The sequence below is a fragment of the Cinclus cinclus genome, chromosome 22 (genome assembly GCF_963662255.1).
Source record: "Cinclus cinclus chromosome 22, bCinCin1.1, whole genome shotgun sequence".
Lineage (NCBI taxonomy): Eukaryota > Metazoa > Chordata > Aves > Passeriformes > Cinclidae > Cinclus > Cinclus cinclus.
The window spans coordinates 10,622,212-10,640,340 of NC_085067.1; the positions used below are offsets into that span (position 1 = coordinate 10,622,212).

The 18,129-nt window shown below is 47.2% G+C and overlaps 1 protein-coding gene across 5 annotated transcripts in view; it reads left to right on the plus strand.

The window, feature by feature from the left end:
* Nucleotides 1-4,516: 4,516 nt before the first annotated feature.
* The window catches only part of TSPOAP1 (TSPO associated protein 1), a 46,838-nt gene continuing 33,225 nt past the window's right edge, over nt 4,517-18,129 (plus strand). For 4 of the 5 annotated variants that reach the window (XM_062507240.1, XM_062507241.1, XM_062507245.1 and 1 more), the window contains exons 1-4: nt 10,084-10,203; nt 10,591-10,695; nt 11,409-11,459; nt 17,711-17,894. In XM_062507240.1, coding sequence (XP_062363224.1) covers nt 10,594-10,695; nt 11,409-11,459; nt 17,711-17,894 — 337 coding nt within the window. In that variant the 5' untranslated portion in view covers nt 10,084-10,203; nt 10,591-10,593. Of the gene's footprint in view, nt 4,567-7,624; nt 7,733-8,538; nt 8,623-9,294; nt 9,385-10,080; nt 10,204-10,590; nt 10,696-11,408; nt 11,460-17,710; nt 17,895-18,129 lie in introns of those variants that run through there. The other variant, XM_062507242.1, reaches the window with a different exon arrangement.

Consider the following 18,129-nt stretch of genomic DNA (forward strand, 5'->3'; position numbering starts at 1 on the left):
CGTGCCAAGGACCTGACAGAGCAAGCCAGTGCTCTCCTGGCAAAAGACAAGCAGATTGAAGCTCTTCAGCAGGAATGCCGGGAACTGCAGGCTAAACTCTTGGCAGGGAAGGTGAGACACTTTGTGGGACATCAGTCTGGGGCTGGGGACAAGCACAACAGTGGTGATGGAAAACAGACTCTGGAAAGTGGTGTGAGGGGAATTAGTCTCAAGTGGAGGCTGAAAACAGGGGAGGGAATTTGATGTGTGTGCTGAATGTGGACACTTGGGGGAGTGTGTGATGGAGACTGTCCAGTTCTCTCCAGAAGAGTGTGCTGGGGGGCACCCTGCTTGTCCCTCCAATTCATGGATCTGAGCTGCCATTTCCAGCAGTGACTAAAACTCCTTCCTTGGAAACCCCTGAGAGGCCACAGACACAGGGTGACTTTTCAAAGGGCTGAGTTGCAAGCAAGATGTAGAAGCAGGGCCTCCTGTTAAAGTGCTTCTTTGAGAAGCCAACCACTACATTCTCAAAAACCAGTCTAGATCCCCAGCCTCCTGGGGAGATGCAGCTTTCTGAGGAGTCACAGCCACCATGAAACTGGGGATAACTCAGTGCTTCCTGACATGTTTATGACGAAGGCTACAAATCACCAGGCAGGGCTGGGTGTTCATGAAACCATCCCCAGTGCTGGTGTCTGCTCCTGAGCTGGTGATCTGCATTGCCCTCAGTACCAGCACAGGCCATGACAATATAAATGGTGGGATAAAGTGGTAATTCAGCTCATCCTGAGACCTAGGACTGGTCAGATGTGTCGCTCCTGCAGAGCTCTTCTCTGAAAGAAGCCTCTGGAGACAGCTGGGGCTGGGTGAGATGGTTCCCACTCAAGGTGACTAAAGCAACATGTTCTGGGCATCTCAGTTGCAACCTTGATTCCCAAACTGGATGCTTGCAGTTTAGGTCAGTTCAAATCTCCAGAGGATCTCAGTAACACTTGGGCCCATGCTGATTTCCCCGTTTTGCTAATGCAAATGTGGTCAAATGCCACCCTACCTCCCTCCTCCCAGCCGAGCTGAACACTTGCACTTCTACCTGTCCTACTTATGTGGTATTTAGGTGACAAATACTTCCTCACTGAAAACAGCTTTATTTTTGTCCCTGACCTCCACACATGTTCAGTTTAACTACAGGTTTGAAGGTAGATTCTCAGTATTTCCCCAATGTAGATCTAGTCAGGATTAGAACAAAGGGCAGTATTTGGTGTTTGTACAGAGCTGCCCCGTTGATCTTTCGTGGCATTAAACCACAGGACAAACTTATCCAGGTGTTTCTGTGCTCTACAGTGTCAGCAAAAAGTTTCCTTCCCATTTCTTTGATTTCTCACCTCAGACCCCCACAGAAAAGGGAACAGACCCTTTCGAAAGCTGAAACTCTGATTTTCCTAGCAGTGTGCTGGGTAACCTGAACTTGCTAGAGACAGGAGTGACAGATTGCAAAGGAATGTGACAGAAGTAGGTGAGCAAGATTCATTCCTGGCCAAGAAAAAGCACACATGAATGCAATCCCCAGGGCTGACAAATTCAGTCACTGCCTTCCTTGGCTGACCTGGGTGACCACCCTGTCCCAGAAGGTGACTCTGCCTGTGGCACCAGCAACTGGGACATTGATGCCTGAGCAGGGGAATCCACAGAAAAGAGAGCAATATAGATCATTCTGTCTGATCTTGTTTTTCCCATTTCTCTTCCAAGCAAACTGCTCATTAAATTTTAATTTCCAGCTACTTGAAATTCCAAATTCCCCTAATCTATCTGCAGCATGCAAAATGCATTATGCCAATGAAGGGTGTTTTATGCAGAGCTATGATATTCATGCTCAGAGTTTGTAACCAAATCAATTTTAATCTTGGGTATTTAAATCAGTAGAAATTTTTCAGTAGCTATGAAATGGATCCACTCAGTTCCCTGGCAGTAGCAGGACTTACACCCTGCAGCCTGGGCTGCAAATGCATTGGCCTGGTTTTGCAAAGCCAGGGCTCTTAGGATGGAATAAAATAATTTCCTGAGATCATACTCCAGTGATCTGCTTCCAACCAAACCATGGCTCCAGCTAAATCCAGGCTGCAATTTCTTGCAGCATCGATTCTTGGAAGTGGAGGACTGGGGGAACAGCTGCAGGGGATGGGGACAATAGAAACCGAGGGGAGGACTGAGCTTTTTTTCTTCTCTCTTGTTCCCCCAAGCTCCAAAGGCTGTCTGTTGGGAATAGCTGCCTTTTTGTGGTGGGGGAAGGGAGATCTTATACATGGCCGCGGCCAATTTTGTATAAAGAACTACTACCCTGATAGCCTGAACACGGGTCTGGCACAGAGAGGACCCAGCTGCTCACTTCTTGAATCTATAATCAGTTCTCATTAATGCTGCCTCAGTTTCCCCCTTGCAATGTGAGAGTAACCATGGTTCTCTCCACAATTTGTATTTTTAAAGCACACCCTATTTTCAGGGCAAATAAGAAGCAAACAGGGAAGCAGATTAAATTTGTCCTGGATACCAACTATGTCTTGAATTCTCTGGCTTAGGAGCTTTCCAGGGGAATGAAAAATGTCTCCTCCAGCAGCAGATTTTCAAAGACAGGTTTTCATAACCTGATTTGTATGTATAGACATGCAGGTATATGTTTCTTCAGCTTCCTGAAATCTGGAAACCTTTTCCCTGGAGAGTCAGACTGTGCTGGTTTCCTTCAAAAGCTGCTGTGTTTGGGTCATGAGTGGATAGGAGTGACTCCTTGTGCTATAGATAGGTGGGTGTCCATCACACATACTGTCTTGAGAGGAGAGAAATCAAGCATGTTAGGAAACCAAATATTATCCTGAGGAAGAACTGACCAAATCCCAGATGTTCTTAATTCCTGCAACCTCTCAAAGCCCAGTGCTTGTCCGCACCCACACCAAGGAGTAAAGAAAGCAGGGAGAGCTCTGGTTTGGCTAGGCTGTAAAATGACATTATCCTGCCACGCTCTCTGCTGGCATGTGCTGAGATGGCCCATGCTTGGAAAAGCCCTGGGAGAGCTGCATGAGCATTACAGGCTGCGTTTCATCTTCACAAGGAATAATGTATTTGCATCAAGGATGTAAAGTGAGTTTTGAGGCTTTGGAGACCCAGGAATCAGACATGTGTGTGTGCTATGCTACCTGGATTTTCCCAGCCTCTCCTCTTTTGGAGTTGCAAGTTAAACATGACATGTTTCACCTTTTGGTGCTTGTCAGTGCCATGATGCCACGGTTGGTTTCCCACAGGATGACCCTTGCTGCCTGAACATCATCGAATTCGACCGCCTGCTGCGGGAATCCCAGCAAGAGGTGCTGCGGCTCCAGAGGCAGATCGCGCTCAAGAATTTCAAAGAGTGTCTGCATTCCTCCAAAATGAGCTCAGGCAGTGCCATGCCCAGTGCTGCCACACGTCTGGGACCCACAAATTCCTGCCTCAAAGGTGCACCTCGACTGAAGGAGGCCTTGAGAGACCCAGCACTGGGAGGGAGAGCTCGCAGGGAGGTGAGACAAGTGGGTCAGCAATCAGAAAGTTTGGTTATTTAATTTCTCAGTTAACTGTTCTTAGGGAACTTCACTTGGAGACGGTAAAGGTTGTGTTTCATATCTGCTGCAAGTAGGCACAGTGCTGGTTTCCAAAGGGACGGATTCCAGCACCACGTCTCAGGGTGAGGAGGGATGTGGATGCTGCTGGCAGCCCACACCAGCACAGGGACACTGAGGTGTGCCAGAAGCCCAGTCGTGCTCATTTTCCTTAGCACAGGGCTCCTTTTGTTTCTTCTTCCACCTAGGAAACCAGGTAACGTTTCTTCTTTATAGAAATCATGGAATGGTTTGGATTGGAGGGGTATTAAAAGTGCATCTCATCCCACCCCCTGGCATGGGCAGGGACACCTTCCACTATCCCAGACTGCTCCAAGCCCCGATGTCCAACCTGGCCGTAGACACTTCCAGGGATACAGGGGCAGCCACAGATTCTCTGAGCACTCTGTTGCCAGCGTCTCCCCACCCTCCCAGCCGGGAATTCTTTCCCAGTATCCCATCTGTCCCTGCCCTCTGGCAGGGGGAAGCCGTTCCCTGTGTCCTGTCCCTTCATCCCCCCCATCCAGTCCCCTTTCCAGCTGTCCTGGAGCCCCTTTAAGCTCTGGAACAGGCTCTGAGGTCTCCCTGGAGCCTTCTCCTCTCCAGGTGAGCACCCCCAGCTCTGCCAGCGTGGCTTTAGAGCAGAAGGGCTCGAGCCCTCGGACCAGCTCCGGGGCCTCCTCTGGGCTCGGCGCAGCATCAGGGCCCCCAAGCTGGAGACAGCTCCAGGGGGTCTCACCAGAGCAAAGGGGCCGCGCCCGGTGCCGCGGAATCCCGCCGGCCCCTCCAGCCGCAGTGGTTCAGCCCGGGCGGGGGCAGATCCGGAGCTGCCTCAGAGCGCCGCCCCCTCCGCGGCCGCGCAGCCGCCCGGTAAGGCTGGGCCGGGCCCTGGTGGGGTGCGTTGCGTCGGGGCTGGGCCGGGGGTGCTGTGAGGCCTCGGACGGGGCCGCGCCGCCGCCAGGTAAGGCCGGGCTATGCCGGGCGGCCCCGAGGCCTCACCGTGGAACGGCTTCGCCGAGCGCCGCCGGCCGGGCCGCGGCCTCCGCGGTGCCGGGCTGCGGGTGCCTCTGTACCCCGCAGCCCCCGGGCTGGGGGATCGGGGGTCTCCTGTCCGCGCGTTTCAGAGGATTTGGCTCCTGGGGGCTCTGCCGGTTTTCTCCCGTGTTTTCAGTGTGATAGAAATCCATATCCTCCGGTGGGAGATCGGGCTGCGCATCTTACCCCCACCTTCCTGCCAGCTGCTCTCATTTATTGCCCGCTGGCTCTTACGGCAGATGCATTGAATATTCATTCTTTCTCCATCTACTCCCAAGTCACTCCTGGATTTATATACCCCTCTCCTTCAGCCTTTTTTTTTCCTGTGTTTTTTTTTTTTAAATTTTTTGTTTGTTTTGGGTCCCTTTTTTGGTTTTTTTTTTTTTTTTTTTTGGTTTCTTTCCAGCCTCTTCCGTTATTCAGTGTTCATCATCTTTGTCTGTCTCCTTTGTGTGTTTTCTCTTTTAGTTTTGTGTTGGGGAAGCAGTGTGCAGTAGCATCAATTTACATGGTAGCATAATGAAGTTTTCTCTCCCTTTCCCAAAAGATCTCTTTACCGTTTTGTCTAAGCACTCTTTATTAAACCATCGTTAGGCTCTGTAATCACTCAGTGTCACGTGGCCCTCATCACTGTTTGTCTCTGCTACATCAGTACTTGCAGAGCACAGTTCGTGCTCCCTCTTTTCCAACCCTCTCCTTTCTACTGAATATTTACCCAAGAGAAAATGCTCCCCTCACCCCGTGGTGGCTCAGTGGCTGAAGACACCTGTTGAAGGACTGCGACTGAATGTCTTCTGAGTGCTGAAGCAGGTTTCTACTGGGTCTCCATTGCCCACGTACTTGCTGACATCTTAAAAAAAACCTCTTTATAGAGCTGTGAATGTGTTTCACTCTGCTGCAATAGTGTTTTTTTTTGGTTTTTTAAAGTATTTGCCCTTTATGTAATTTCTGTCACTTTGCCCGGAACTGGTGTCAAATGTACTGGTCTTTCGATAGATGTCCAGTGGAATGTGCTTAAAACTCTGGAATACTCTTAAAGCATGGCATTTGCCATCTTCTAGGTATTTTGTGTTAAGGCAGTGTTGGAGAAGTGACTTGCTGCATGTATTAATTCAGTTCCTGCTGAAGTGAGGGATTCAGTTCATGCCAAAGGAGTTTTTGAACCCTGGGGTGAATATTACAAAATCTTGGTGGTTTGTTACTGTTTATTTTCTTGGCTTCCACAGTTCTTATACATAGTTCAGTTTTAGAGAGGTTCTCAGGCTTATTCTTAATAGTTTGAGATTTCAGCCCCCATTTCCCCCCCACAAATTCTGCTGTGATGAAGAGGGATGTGCAGACATTTTTTTCCCTCTGCCTTGCCCCTATCTTCCTTGAATGACCCTTCCATACCTTGATTTCCACCTCATCCTGCAAGTTCTGTCAGGCAAGATGGTTTTTCTCATGCATGTGCTTTGTTTCTCTGACTCAGAAGAGTCTGTCCTCACTCGGAAGATTTTGTGGCAGACAGATAAGTCAGCAAGGCTAAATCTGACGGTGCAGGTAAAGGGAGGAGGCTGTTGCTGGTCCCTTGGCTGAACCCTGTATCATGAAGCATCCCGGGCTGGAGCCCCAGGAGCAGCTGAGGGAGCTGGGAAAGGGGTTCAGCCTGGAGAAAGGGAGGCTCAGGGGGGGCCTTGTGGCTCTTCACAACTCCCTGACAGGGGGGAGGTCGGGCTCTGCTCCAGGGAACAGGGACAGAAGGAGAGGGAATGGCCTCAGGCTGGGCCAGGGGAGGTTTAGATTGGATATGGGAGGAATTTCTTCCTGCAAAGGGTGGTCAGGCCTTGGCAGGGGCTGCTCAGGAAGGTTAGGAGTCCTCATCCCTGGAGGTGTCAAAGGAAAGCGTGGACATGGCACTCAGTGCTCTGGGCTGGGGACAAGGTGGAGATCAGGCACAGCTTGGACTGGATGGGCTTAGAGGTCTTTTTCAAATTCAGTGATTCTGGGATTCTTTGAAATACCGGTATGAAACTTAGTATGAGCAAGTTGATTGAAAAACAAAAGTCTCAGAAACATTTACACAGGGGTATTCCACAGTTAAATATGGGTTTCACAGCAGATCTGAAAGCTTCCAAGCACTGGGACCCTTGAGGTACCATGGGTTGGGTGGAGGATCTCAAGATTTCCACATACTGATCAGTGCTCAGACTGTTGGTTGGATTCTGCAGTGAACCTTTTTCCATGGATGATAGGGAACAAAGTTCACATGGGAGGTGATTTCAGAATTTTATTTGTTTTTTCTTCTGTGTGTCTCTGTCCTTGTCCTGCTGTCAGGGCTTATTCTGGGCAGACAATGTCAAGTATCAGCCGAGAGCAAAAATTCAGAGGATTAAACTGTGTTTGTCTGTGACCCAAATGAAAAGGCATTTTGTTAGAAACTTGTTACAAATGTGCATAGAAAGTGTCTCCTTTCATGTGGTTTGGTGGTGGCACATAAGCCATGGCACTGCTGTCATTTCAGCCTTTCCCAGCTACCTGCAGAGGTGGGATGCTGCATTTTTTGGTAGTGTTTGTCTGTTCTTCCCTGCCCTTAGAGTCTTACATCTTCATTTATTTCTGCCCTTTGTGGGTTGCATTCTCCCTTCTCATCTCTGTGTTGCCTTGGAGAAGGCCATGAAAGGTGTTGCTGCTGCCTCTCATTGAGTCATTAGGTGAAGCACAAATGGGAGCTTGGATCTGAGAGCTTCCAGGAGCTCACTGTTCCTCAGAGGTGCTTCAGTCAAGCTGGGCTGGTTGGCAGTGGGCTCCAGGAGATTCCCACCACAGGGATGCCTGGCGAGTTATCCAGCTTTCTCCATGTCAAGTGGTGCAGCTCAGAGATCAGAAGTGCCCTGTGGAGCACTGCTCTCCTGGGTGGTACTGCCAAGAAAGTCCCTTTTCTCTTAGCATGCTCTGTTGTCTCAGGATGTCCATGGGCTCTCTGGCATCTCTTCTGCTTTCAGGTGGATCCAGGTGTACAACCACTGGGACCTGCCTCTGAAGGACATGAAAATTTTCCTCCTAAAAATGCAGTAAGAAACCAGGAGAGCAGCAAACAGATACAGCAGCTGGTAAACTGTGACCCTGGTTTGGGGGAAAAGAGTGTGCTAATTCCTTGTTTGTGTTGGGGGCTTCACATGTGCAATCCAGGTAGAGATTTTGGGGACTGAAGTGTTTATAGGTGCAGTTGCTCTACAGAGGTGGGAGGCTTGGGGAATCAGTAGAAAAACACAGGCCACCTGCATGCAGAGTGTTGCTGGCAGCAGCTCCAGGTGCTGGGCTGTTAGGGGAATATGTCACACTCAAGTGAGAGTGAAACATGCCAGTAGGTTCTGTGATGTGTTTGGTTTAGACTTATTTGAACTGGGGACAGATGTGGATGAGGAATGTATCCCTTGTGAATTATTCCAGCAATTAAGAAAGTGCACAGGGAGGTTTAAGGCTGTCAATCTGAGGGCCAATGAGTAGTGAGATCAAGAGGATGTCTGTGCTCTGTTAGGTGTCACTGGAATTAGAATAGGAGCTAAAATAGCACAGCTGGTGTTTAAAGATGAAAATTCTATACAGCTTTGTTGTTTTATCCCCAGTACCTTGTCCTCTCTGCTGTATAAATAGGAACAGTCAATGCATATGGAAGCAGAACTGTTTCCAGACTGAAGGCTTGGGGAAGAGAGGAAGAGTTGTTTTATTTTTTGATTTTCCTGACTTTCATAAAAATCTCCCTTGGTTTCAACAGTGTTTAACTTTGTCACAAAGAGATTTTAATAAGAAAATAAAAAATAACTAATGCAGCACTGGGTCTCAGAGGCTGGGCTTGAATTTCATATGCATTGTAAGAGTGTGGGCTTGCTGATCTACATCTGCTTGTTTTCTGCAGGAAGTTGAGCTCAAGAAAAAGCGCAAAAAATGTGAAAACCTTGAACATGAAGTGAGGAAAAAGCATAAACGATGCAAAGAACTAGTAAGTGTTCTTGTTGCCTCCTGTTATAAGCATAATTAGAGGAGCTGAATTCTGTGCCTCTCTTGGATTCTCTTCAGTTCATCTTAATGAGGAATCACCAGTGTTTCTGTTTATGTGAACAGTATCACAAATTTGGGGTTCCATCCCTTAAGGCTGGGATTGTGTATTTAGTCTTTGAGCTACATGTGGGCTGAATAGAGCCTCGAAAATTGCTGGATGAAATGTCATGGTATTTGATAATTTGGGGAGATACTTAACCATTTTCGCAGGCACTCCAGACAGGTATTGAAATGGTAATAACACCATCCCACTACCATTTTCTTCTGCTTCTTGTCATCTGAAATCCTGTTTAATTTAATTCTAGGGAGGTTTTGCAGCTCATAGTAGAACATTTGGGTTTCTCCCTTCTGTTTCTGTTTTGCTTTGCTCAAGAGATCACAGACTGGTTTGGGTTAGAAGAGACCTTAAAGGTCATCCAGGTCCAACCCCATTTTCCACCCCAGGACTGGGCTCTGTTGGAGGAATTCTGATCACTGTTGCTTCCTTGCCCTTGAGCAGCATCCCATCAGTGTCCTGCACCGTCAGGAAACAGGACCAGTGGAGCTGCTCTGCAGGATAATCTGGGGGAGTTAGACAGAGGGCTTTGGTGTAATTCCTGCTCTTTCTGGACAGGAGATCCAGCTGCAGGAGGTGCAGAATGAAAATGCACGACTGGCTGAAGAGAACTTGCAGCTGAATGAGAAGGCTGGGTGGGCAGGCCAGGTAAAAGCAGTGTCTGTCAGGTTGGCATCATTGGCTTCTGCAAAGCTCTTCTGAGAAGAACATGCTGTTCTCAAGTTTGCAGTAATGGTTGTGTACTGATCTTCTTCTGTTCCAGCTGATTCTCTGGACAGAGAATAATGCACAAGAGTTAGAAAGTCATTTGTCAGTCCCATGTGTCAATTTGCCACCATGCATAAGGCTTCCTACATATTTAATAACTGCTGTAATTGGAAATGTTTGTCTTTGCTTGCATTGCTGGTAATTGTCAAGCTATAGTGCCCCTTGGAACCAAAAATTCCTTGTGGTAAGTGGAGGAGGCAAAGATAATTTCAGTAGGCTACTGAATTTTCTGTCCTGTTCTCTGCGTTTAATCCTACCATGTAGGATTAAAAATGCTTACAGACCTTGTTTTTTTTTTTCTCTCTTCATTATGTAGTGTGTTCCTATTCCAGTCTCTTTCTTCTTGCAAAAGGGGAGGGGACATGAATCTAGGGAGAGAAGCAGCGTGCAAATAAAGTGTTACACATTGAGGCCTGATAGAAGTGCTCATGTATTTTAAGTGAAAATCTGAAGGAGAAGAGGCTCCTGATTTTGGTATCATTGCCAGCAGAAAGCACAGAAATAAACTGGTCTCTGTTATTTTTTACAAGAAACACCTATGGTTGCTTGTGCTCACTGAAAATCCTTTCTATTCAGGTTGAATCTGAGAATGCTGACCTGAAACTGCAGGTTGTTTTAGTGACTAAGGAGCGGGATTCAGTAATTCAGACAAATCGAGGACTCCAAACCAAGCTGGAGAATCTAGAGCAGGTGCTGAAGGTCAGTAGGATCTGCATAGCTGGAAGGACTGTGCAAACACCTACCTTTGAATGGCACTGGTTGTCTGTTTGACTTTTTTGACCATTCTTTTGTCTCTGGGCTTCCACTGGGAATTCTGCTTCTGCAGGATCCTGGAACATGGCTTTCCAGAGTGCATAGAGGTGCTTTGGAAAGGCTGCTTCAGACATCTGGGTGGGAGATTAGGTGGCCATCACTGATGTGAGGGTTTTCTGTGACAGTGTTGCTCTGCCTTGTGTTGGGAATTTCTTACTTCGTGCAATGATGACATGAAATACACACCCTGGTTTAGCTTTGTGGCTGTTGGTTAGAACACAGGACAGGGTTTCAGTAGCATCACCCCTCAGCTGTGTGTGCCTTGTCCTGCAGCACATGAGAAATGTGGCTGAGCGGAGGCAGCAGCTGGAAGTGGAGCACAAGGAAGCACTGCTAGTCCTGCAGGAGAAGCAGGAGGAAGTCTGGCGGTTGCAGCAGGTATGTGGGGTGTGACAGCGGTGTTTTCCTCTCCTGCACCTTGTTTCCTTTGGAGGTGTGCATGGACGAGGTAGATGTGGGTTTGAATTATTCAGTGTCTGAGTCGAGGTAAATTCTGGTACCAGAGCGAAGTGAAGGCTTTGCTTGTGAATGTCAGTTCTGACCTCTCACTGCTGTATGTCTAGAGCCCAGAGATGTTTCCAGACTGTTCAGTGGTTTAAATCATAAAATCATGGAATCATGAAGGTTGGAAAAACCCTTCAAGATCGAGTTCATCCATTCCCCCAGCACTGCAAGGCCACCACTGACCCATGTCCCCAGAAGCCACATCTGCACAGCTGTTAAACTGCCCCAGAGATGGTGACTTCACCACTGCACTGGGTAGTCTTCCAGGGAATGTGAAGAAATTTTCTCAGTATTCAACCTGACTCTGCCCTGGCACAACTTGATGCCATTTCCCCTTGTCCTGTCCCTTCTCCCTGGGCACAGAGCCTGACCCCCCTGGCTGTCCCCTCCTGTCAGGGAGTTGTGAAGAGCCACAAGGTCCCCCCTGAGCCTCCTTCTCTCCAGGCTGAGCCTCTTTCCCAGCTCCCTCAGCTCCTCCTCATCAGACCCATGCTCCAGTCTACAATGAACTACCAAGGTAGGATGACAGTAGAATTGAACTCGGGTTGGCTGCTTTCTGATTTACATCCTTCCTTATTTTTCCTTAGGCGCAGGCAGAGGCAAGAAGGGAACATGAGGGAGCAGTACAGCTTCTAGAGGTAAGACAGAAAGAAACAAGAAGGATTACTCCAAATTTGGTACCTTTTGTTTATAATACCAGTTTGGATGCCTTGGGTTTTGTTGGTCTTGTGCAAAATGTTTTAGTGCCTTGATTGAATGCAACATGTTGCTGCAGTGAAAGTAATATTTGGGTCAAAGTTTGGGGAATTACATCGTGGCCTGCTCAGTCCTTAGAATGGTTATTTGATTCAGATCGTGCCTAAAAACTCTTTTGGGGTGCATTTAGTAATCAAACTCAGATCTGCCTGTTCCGTTTTTCAGAATCATGTGAAAGGAGAATACTTGTGTCTGTGGGATTTAAAATTTATCTTGTGTATGTGTGCTCTATTTTATCAGGGAAAAATAAGAAAAATTTATTAGGTAAAAATAAGAAAACCTGAGCATAAAAAGTGGTGAAGCTTGAGGTATTTCCCTTGTTCCATTTGCTCTGACATGCACACAGGGAATGTGCTTTGGCTTGTGGCTCACTGTGTATCAGTGAAGGCTGGCAGATGTGCTGAGCACTGCTTTGGGGTTGATTGGCATCAGCTCAGTGTCCGTCAGGGTGACTTTGGAGAAAATATTGAATTCCTGGAGCTGCAAAGCCCTGCAAAGCTGCCAAACACAGAGCTGTATATGTCCAACCCTGGAACTTGATGTGACGATTGAGTGACTGCCAGAGAGTTGGGTGTGGTAGCAGGGGGAGGATCTTCTGCTCTCTCAGAGGTTTTCTGAGCACTGAAACATCTGAGACAAGCAGAAGGTCTTACTGTACCCCCAGAGTGAGATCTCTTGGGGCCATGCTCCTGTCTCCAGTGATGACAGTCAGGGCTGTCAGAGTGAGCTCCCTATGCCCACTGCTGTGCAGCTCTGTGGCTCTTGGGAGCCCAGGACTGTTGATGTAGATGGGAAGTGTTCTTGATGGAGGAGATTGCTCCGAGAGTGCACATAGCATCAGATTTGGATGGGACCTGGCCGGTGTCTGAGCTGTAGAGCCCAAGAGTGCTGGGGTCCTGCTGAACAGGATTGAAATGTTGCAGGCTGGGTGAGTATTGGGGGATATAACACTATATCTTGTCCCCCACATCCCTTTAGGGACTTCTGTGTTTGGCTGCAGAGATGGGATCAGCTGATACAGGTGCTGCTCCATATCAGCTGGTGTTTAGCTGGGTTTTGAGCAGCCTTTTTGGGGACAAGGGTTGCTGTGTTTCTGTTTTAAGACCATTGGAGCAGCCTGTTCTAGTGAGAAGTGCCCCTGTCCATGGAACAAGATGAGCTTTAAGGTCCCTTCTAGTCCAAACCATTCTGGGATTTGATGGTTCTGTGGTGTTTGCCTAACATTTTCTAAGCTACCTCAATGAAGGGTTGGAGAAGCTACTTAGGTTGTAACCAGATATCTCCCTGTGCAAAGGAAGAAAGTCCTCTTGTTCTGTGTTTGAGGGTAATGTTCTTCTGCAAGGACCTTACCAGTTAAATATTCATGCTTTCATGTTACTGATACAGAGGTCACAGAATCATCAAATAGTTTGGGTTGGAAGGGACCTTAAAGTTCATTCAGTTCCACCTCCTGCTGTAGGCAGGGACACCTTCCACTAGATTGGGTTTGTTAGAGCCCGATTCAATCTCACCCTGTATTTTATAAAATAGAACAAAGAAAGATGAATTGTCATTAAAAGCCAGTTCAATGCACAGCAGTAGTAATTTAAATAACTATAGTCATACTCATTCCAGAACATCAGTGTATGGCATAATTAGGGGGTTTGCGATGCCTGTGCTATGTATTGTCTTTTTTACATGTGCTTGAATTGCTTTTTGATGTAATATTAATGAAGAATGAGTTTAGTCCATTTTCCTGTTTGAAGAGTTCTGTCCCATGATTGTCGTAAGTGGAGTCTCTCTCCTTGGGGATGTTCAGTGCTCTTGGCAGCCAATCCTGCTCTCAGCTGAGGGCTTGGATCAGGTGATCCCAGTGCTCTAGGTGATCTCCTTCAGCCTCAGGTGTTCTGTAGTTCTGAGATAAGGCAGTGACAGGGGTGAGGAGAGTAAGATTTCAACTGCCTTTGGCACTGCATAGATACAAAAGGAGACAGCCTCCTTCCAGGAATCCAGTTTTGTTGGGAAATGAGCTCAGCTTTGCGTGTTTTCCCTGACCTAGGAGCAGGATGCAGGACTGATGAGGCTGTCAGCTGCTTAAGATCCCATCACAGCCAGGTTCTGAGCTGTGCTTTGATTCCCAGAACTCCATGATCTCAGACCTGGGGAAGGGTCTGGGCACAGAATGTCCATTCATTTAATTTTTGAATGGGTGCAGTGTGCTGGGTAAAGGGGGCTTGAAATTTAGCAGCCACTCTAAGCATATTGTCCTTTATCTCAAAGCACACTATGATTGGAGTGTGCCTGGAGGCCCACAGAAAGTGCCTGGTTATCTTATTCATGCATTTGGTGTGTAGGATTTAGCTTTTGTTTGGCAAGCAGATGCTTCTGGGAATGAGGTGGGAATCTCAGTATGGAACAAGGCAGGCACTGTAATTTGGCGAGAAAAAAATTTCATTCAGACTGGGGGTTGGGTTATCTTTGGCAGAGTGTTGTAGTGTAACTGCTGATGTGGTTTGATATCTCTTTCTGCTTTTCTTCTTGCTTCCAGAGTACTTTGGATTGCATGCAGGTACTGCTCCAATGCTGTCAAACAGGACATTTTTCCCTCTGTTCTGACTTTGACAGTTGCTTGATATTCTTGTTTTAACTATACGCTGGAAAAGATTGCAAGAGTGTTGCTGCCAGGAAATAAATGTAATTAAATGAGCTCCCACTATGAGTTTGATGGAGCAACTGCTTTCCCTTTAAATGCCTTGCTTGCTTGACCAGTTAGAATTCGGAGCTTACTTTTTTTGGCACTTCCAGATTTTTAGAATTGTCCAGCTGTGCTCCTTCTCCACATTTAAGTGTCTTTTCTGTCCACGAGTTAAGTGTTTCCTTCAAAACCCAAAGGCAGTGGTGACGCCATTGCAAATGGGTGTTATGGAGAAGAAGATGGGTCCTGCTGGCTTTATAATTGAGTGGAAGATGGGAAGCAGAGATTGTGGATAATAGTTTTTCCAGAAGAGGTGGTAGCTAATGAAGTTCCAGCCTGGGAGCTGTGCTAGCCGGCCTGTTCACAGGTGGTTTGGAAAGAAGGCTGGTATAGAAGTGCTGGGGTTTGTAGCTGATAGAAAACTTCTTTAAAACCTTCCAATCTGGCAGAGATCTCAGGAGGAATGGGGAGATGCTACAAAAACCCCTGGTCTTTCTGACCTGCATCAGCTAGCTCCGGGTCAGAGATGGGGGAGGTTTTCAGCATGGACAAAGATAAAAGATTAGAGGAGGCTCTCCTTCCCGGGATAATCCAAATTTATTGTCCTGAAGGGTTCCAGGGAGAGAGAGAGAGAGTGTATGGGGACATTTTCAAACCTGGGTAAGGGGCAGAGGAGCCCTGGCTCACAGCCAATCAGGTCTGGCCGGCCGGGGAGGGGGGGGGGGGGGGTTAAGGGAAGGGAAGGAAGATTCACACTACAAACTGAGAGGGGAAACAGAACAAATTATTTCCAGTGCAATATAAAACCCTGAATGTGCAATACAAGAGGGAGATAAAATGCAGGTGACACTGACTGTGCAAAGGCACGTGGAGGAGAGAGAGCAGGGACTAAACATGCCTGATGGTGGGCTCAGAATTCTCTGCTGGCACAGGAGGTGCCAGGTTGGAGGTAGGGGATTTAAAAAAAAACCTCAGCTACAAGTTGGTCAATAAAGCAGTAAAGTGGTGGGGACTCTCAGGAAAGGACTTTATTTGGTATTTGGGTATGCTCACATCCTGTAGAAGCTGCACCCACATTGATATGAAGTTACGGATGTTCTTTTAATTCCTTTGGCACCAGCCCTGCTTTTATCAAGAGCTTGGACTGCACACCCATAGAATTCCCTTCTAGCAAAATGGGGCTTCTCTGATCTCAAAACTACACAGCAGAAGATATGGAGAAAGAGAACAAGGGACATCTGAAAGGAAAGCATGAGGTGGAGAAGTGGAACGGACCAGCCAGGAATGAGAGTGTCTTAGAGGATGGGGCTGAGCTGGTGGTGGTTGGGTGTGGAGAATCAGTTCCTGAGGTGGTGGTTAAACTGACCCCATGAAGCTCTGCTGCTGCTCCTGCAGCCTCTTCTGGAAGTCCAGTCGCTGTTGTGGGAGACTTCTCTTTCTCCCCATTTTGGGTTGGGCACAGAGACAGAAGTCTTCCCTGTGTATGGAGCTTGATTCCTGCTGGTTCCCTGAACCTTTTGACCGCATTCTTGGGCCTCTTGTTCCTTATCCTCCTGCCTCCCAATACTGCCCTGGAAACCCACTGCTTCCCAGCTGTCTGTGGTCCCCTGCAAGTAGCTGCTAAAGGTATACCTTGTGTATGATGCAGCAATAGTACTTCAGGCATGCTTGTATGTTGTTTTGAATAACAGACTGAAAAGACACCTGACTAATTAGGTTAGTATTAAGCTGAATTATCTGGGCTATTGGCTTGGCCGCCAGTGTAAATGGATTTAAAGTGTAGTTTAAAAATTTACAGGACGAGGTTCTGTACTGATGCTATTAAACACAGTATCCAGATGTATCTGCTAGCTCATGTCTCCAGAGAAAACAGGAAATCCCCTTCTGGTCCTGCAGTCATTCTGTACGTGTCTTTTGTAGGCTCTGACCCAAGGTGGGATCAAGGCTTGATTGATTTGGCTTGAGGAAGTACTCCTTTGTTCCAGTGCAACTGTTCTTACTGTTGAGGGTTTCTTTATTAAGATGTAATGTTTGTAGGGGAGAAGTCTTTATGTGAAAAATCCAAACTGTAAGTAAATTCAAACACTCATAATGGCAGAGGAGTCCTGTGCACTGTGACTTAGTAAACGAGGAGTTGACTCTGAGCAAGTAGATAACACAGACACTTCTGGAGGTTAGTACTGGCATCTGAATTCAGTTCAGAGGCAGTTCTTGCCAAACTTGAGAGACTTCACCAGGCTTTCCTTAGAGCATGAGAGCATCTTTGGACTTGTGGAGAGAACAAGTAATAAACTGAAACGCCTAAAACAGATATGTTACAGTCAAATAAAAATGCATGACCCCCCCCTAAATCCTTAGGGAGTGGCTGCAAAGTTCTTGTGTTACTCTGAGACCACAGAGAGAGCTTTCTCCAGGTCAGAAATGTTATCTTTAGAGCTGCTTAAAAACTCAGACTTTATCTCACATGTTATTTCGAGGCATTGTTTATTTTTGAGTTGGATGGAGAAAAAACACTTTAAATACATTTTGTAGAATGGAAAATTTTGAAGAGTGGAGTGCAGTCATCTGTTTTGGTGCATCTTACCTACAAAAAACAGTGAGAGGAAGGAAAAGAGCAGGTGCAATCTCCTGGGAATTGATCTGCCTACAACCTGGGGGAATGTGGGGATGTGTAAAGACAGCCAGGAATCAGCAGTGTTTTGTCAGGGGAAGTTCTAGAGATGGTAAAAAGAGAATATGGGTAAATACAAATGGTTCGCTAGTAGGAATGTGTCCTTCCCTCTCCATAGTGTTTCCCAAGGCTCTCTGGCACCTCATCTTGCTGAGGTGTAGGTTTCTTGTCCTCAGCATGCATTTGCCTGGAGTAAATCATCCCTGTAGGACCAGGGAGGAAAGTTTGTGGGCTTCCCACATTAAAGGAGAGTTCTGCAACATGGACCTGTGTGCTCTCTGCCCTTCCTAGTGCCTGGAGGAGCCAAGGTCCAGAGGGAATGTTGGCAGTCCTGCCTGGAATGGTGGGAAGGTCAGGTTAAGGTGTTGGGAGCTTGCTGGAGCCTCTGGAGTGATTGACAAAACTGGGAGAGCAATTCCTTTCTGAGACATGATTTTAATGCTCCAAAAATCATGCAAAGCCTTTTGGATCTTTTAAAGGCTTATTTATCTCTGACTTATTTGGTCTTGTGCAGGGCTGAGAGAGGATATTGAAGTTCAAACGCAGAATTTTAGGGATAAGTCTTAATAGAGTGTGCAGTTAGCTTCCTCAGAGTTTATGAGCCTTAGCTTTTCTTAGATAAGTAAAGGTGTGAGGATGCCAGTTTCCAATGACTGTTCCTAGGCAGAGCATTTAAAAGCATCTTTTAGCTCCTTGGAGTCTGGGAAAAGATGTAGCAAAGGCAAATCCTGTTTGGAACCTCAGTGTTTCTACAGGCGTTTGTTCCTCACATTATTCTCTCCTGGCAGGCCCGGGTGAAGGATCTGGAAGACCAGTGTCGCAGTCAAACAGAGCAGTTCAGCCTCCTGTCACAGGAACTCCAACAATTCCGGCTTCAGACAGGAAAAATCAACCTTCTCACCTCCACTCTGGTGACCTCGGAGCTGCCCCTTGCTCTGTGCAGCTCTGCCCCACAGCCCCACTGGGAGAAGGGTAATTGCTGGACGTGCCTGAGAGGGCTTTCACAAATGGGTTGATATTTATGTAAATTAAAAGGGCTTAAGGAGATAATGCAAATGTTTTCTGAAAGTTTAACATCTCTGTCCCTACTGTAAATAGAGTTCATTTTTGTTCATTTTGTAAAGAGAAGTTGGCATTTCTGCAGCCAGGGAGAGCTTGGGTGTCCAGGCAGGACAAGAGACTTGGGCCACTCCCTGGGATGCTCATT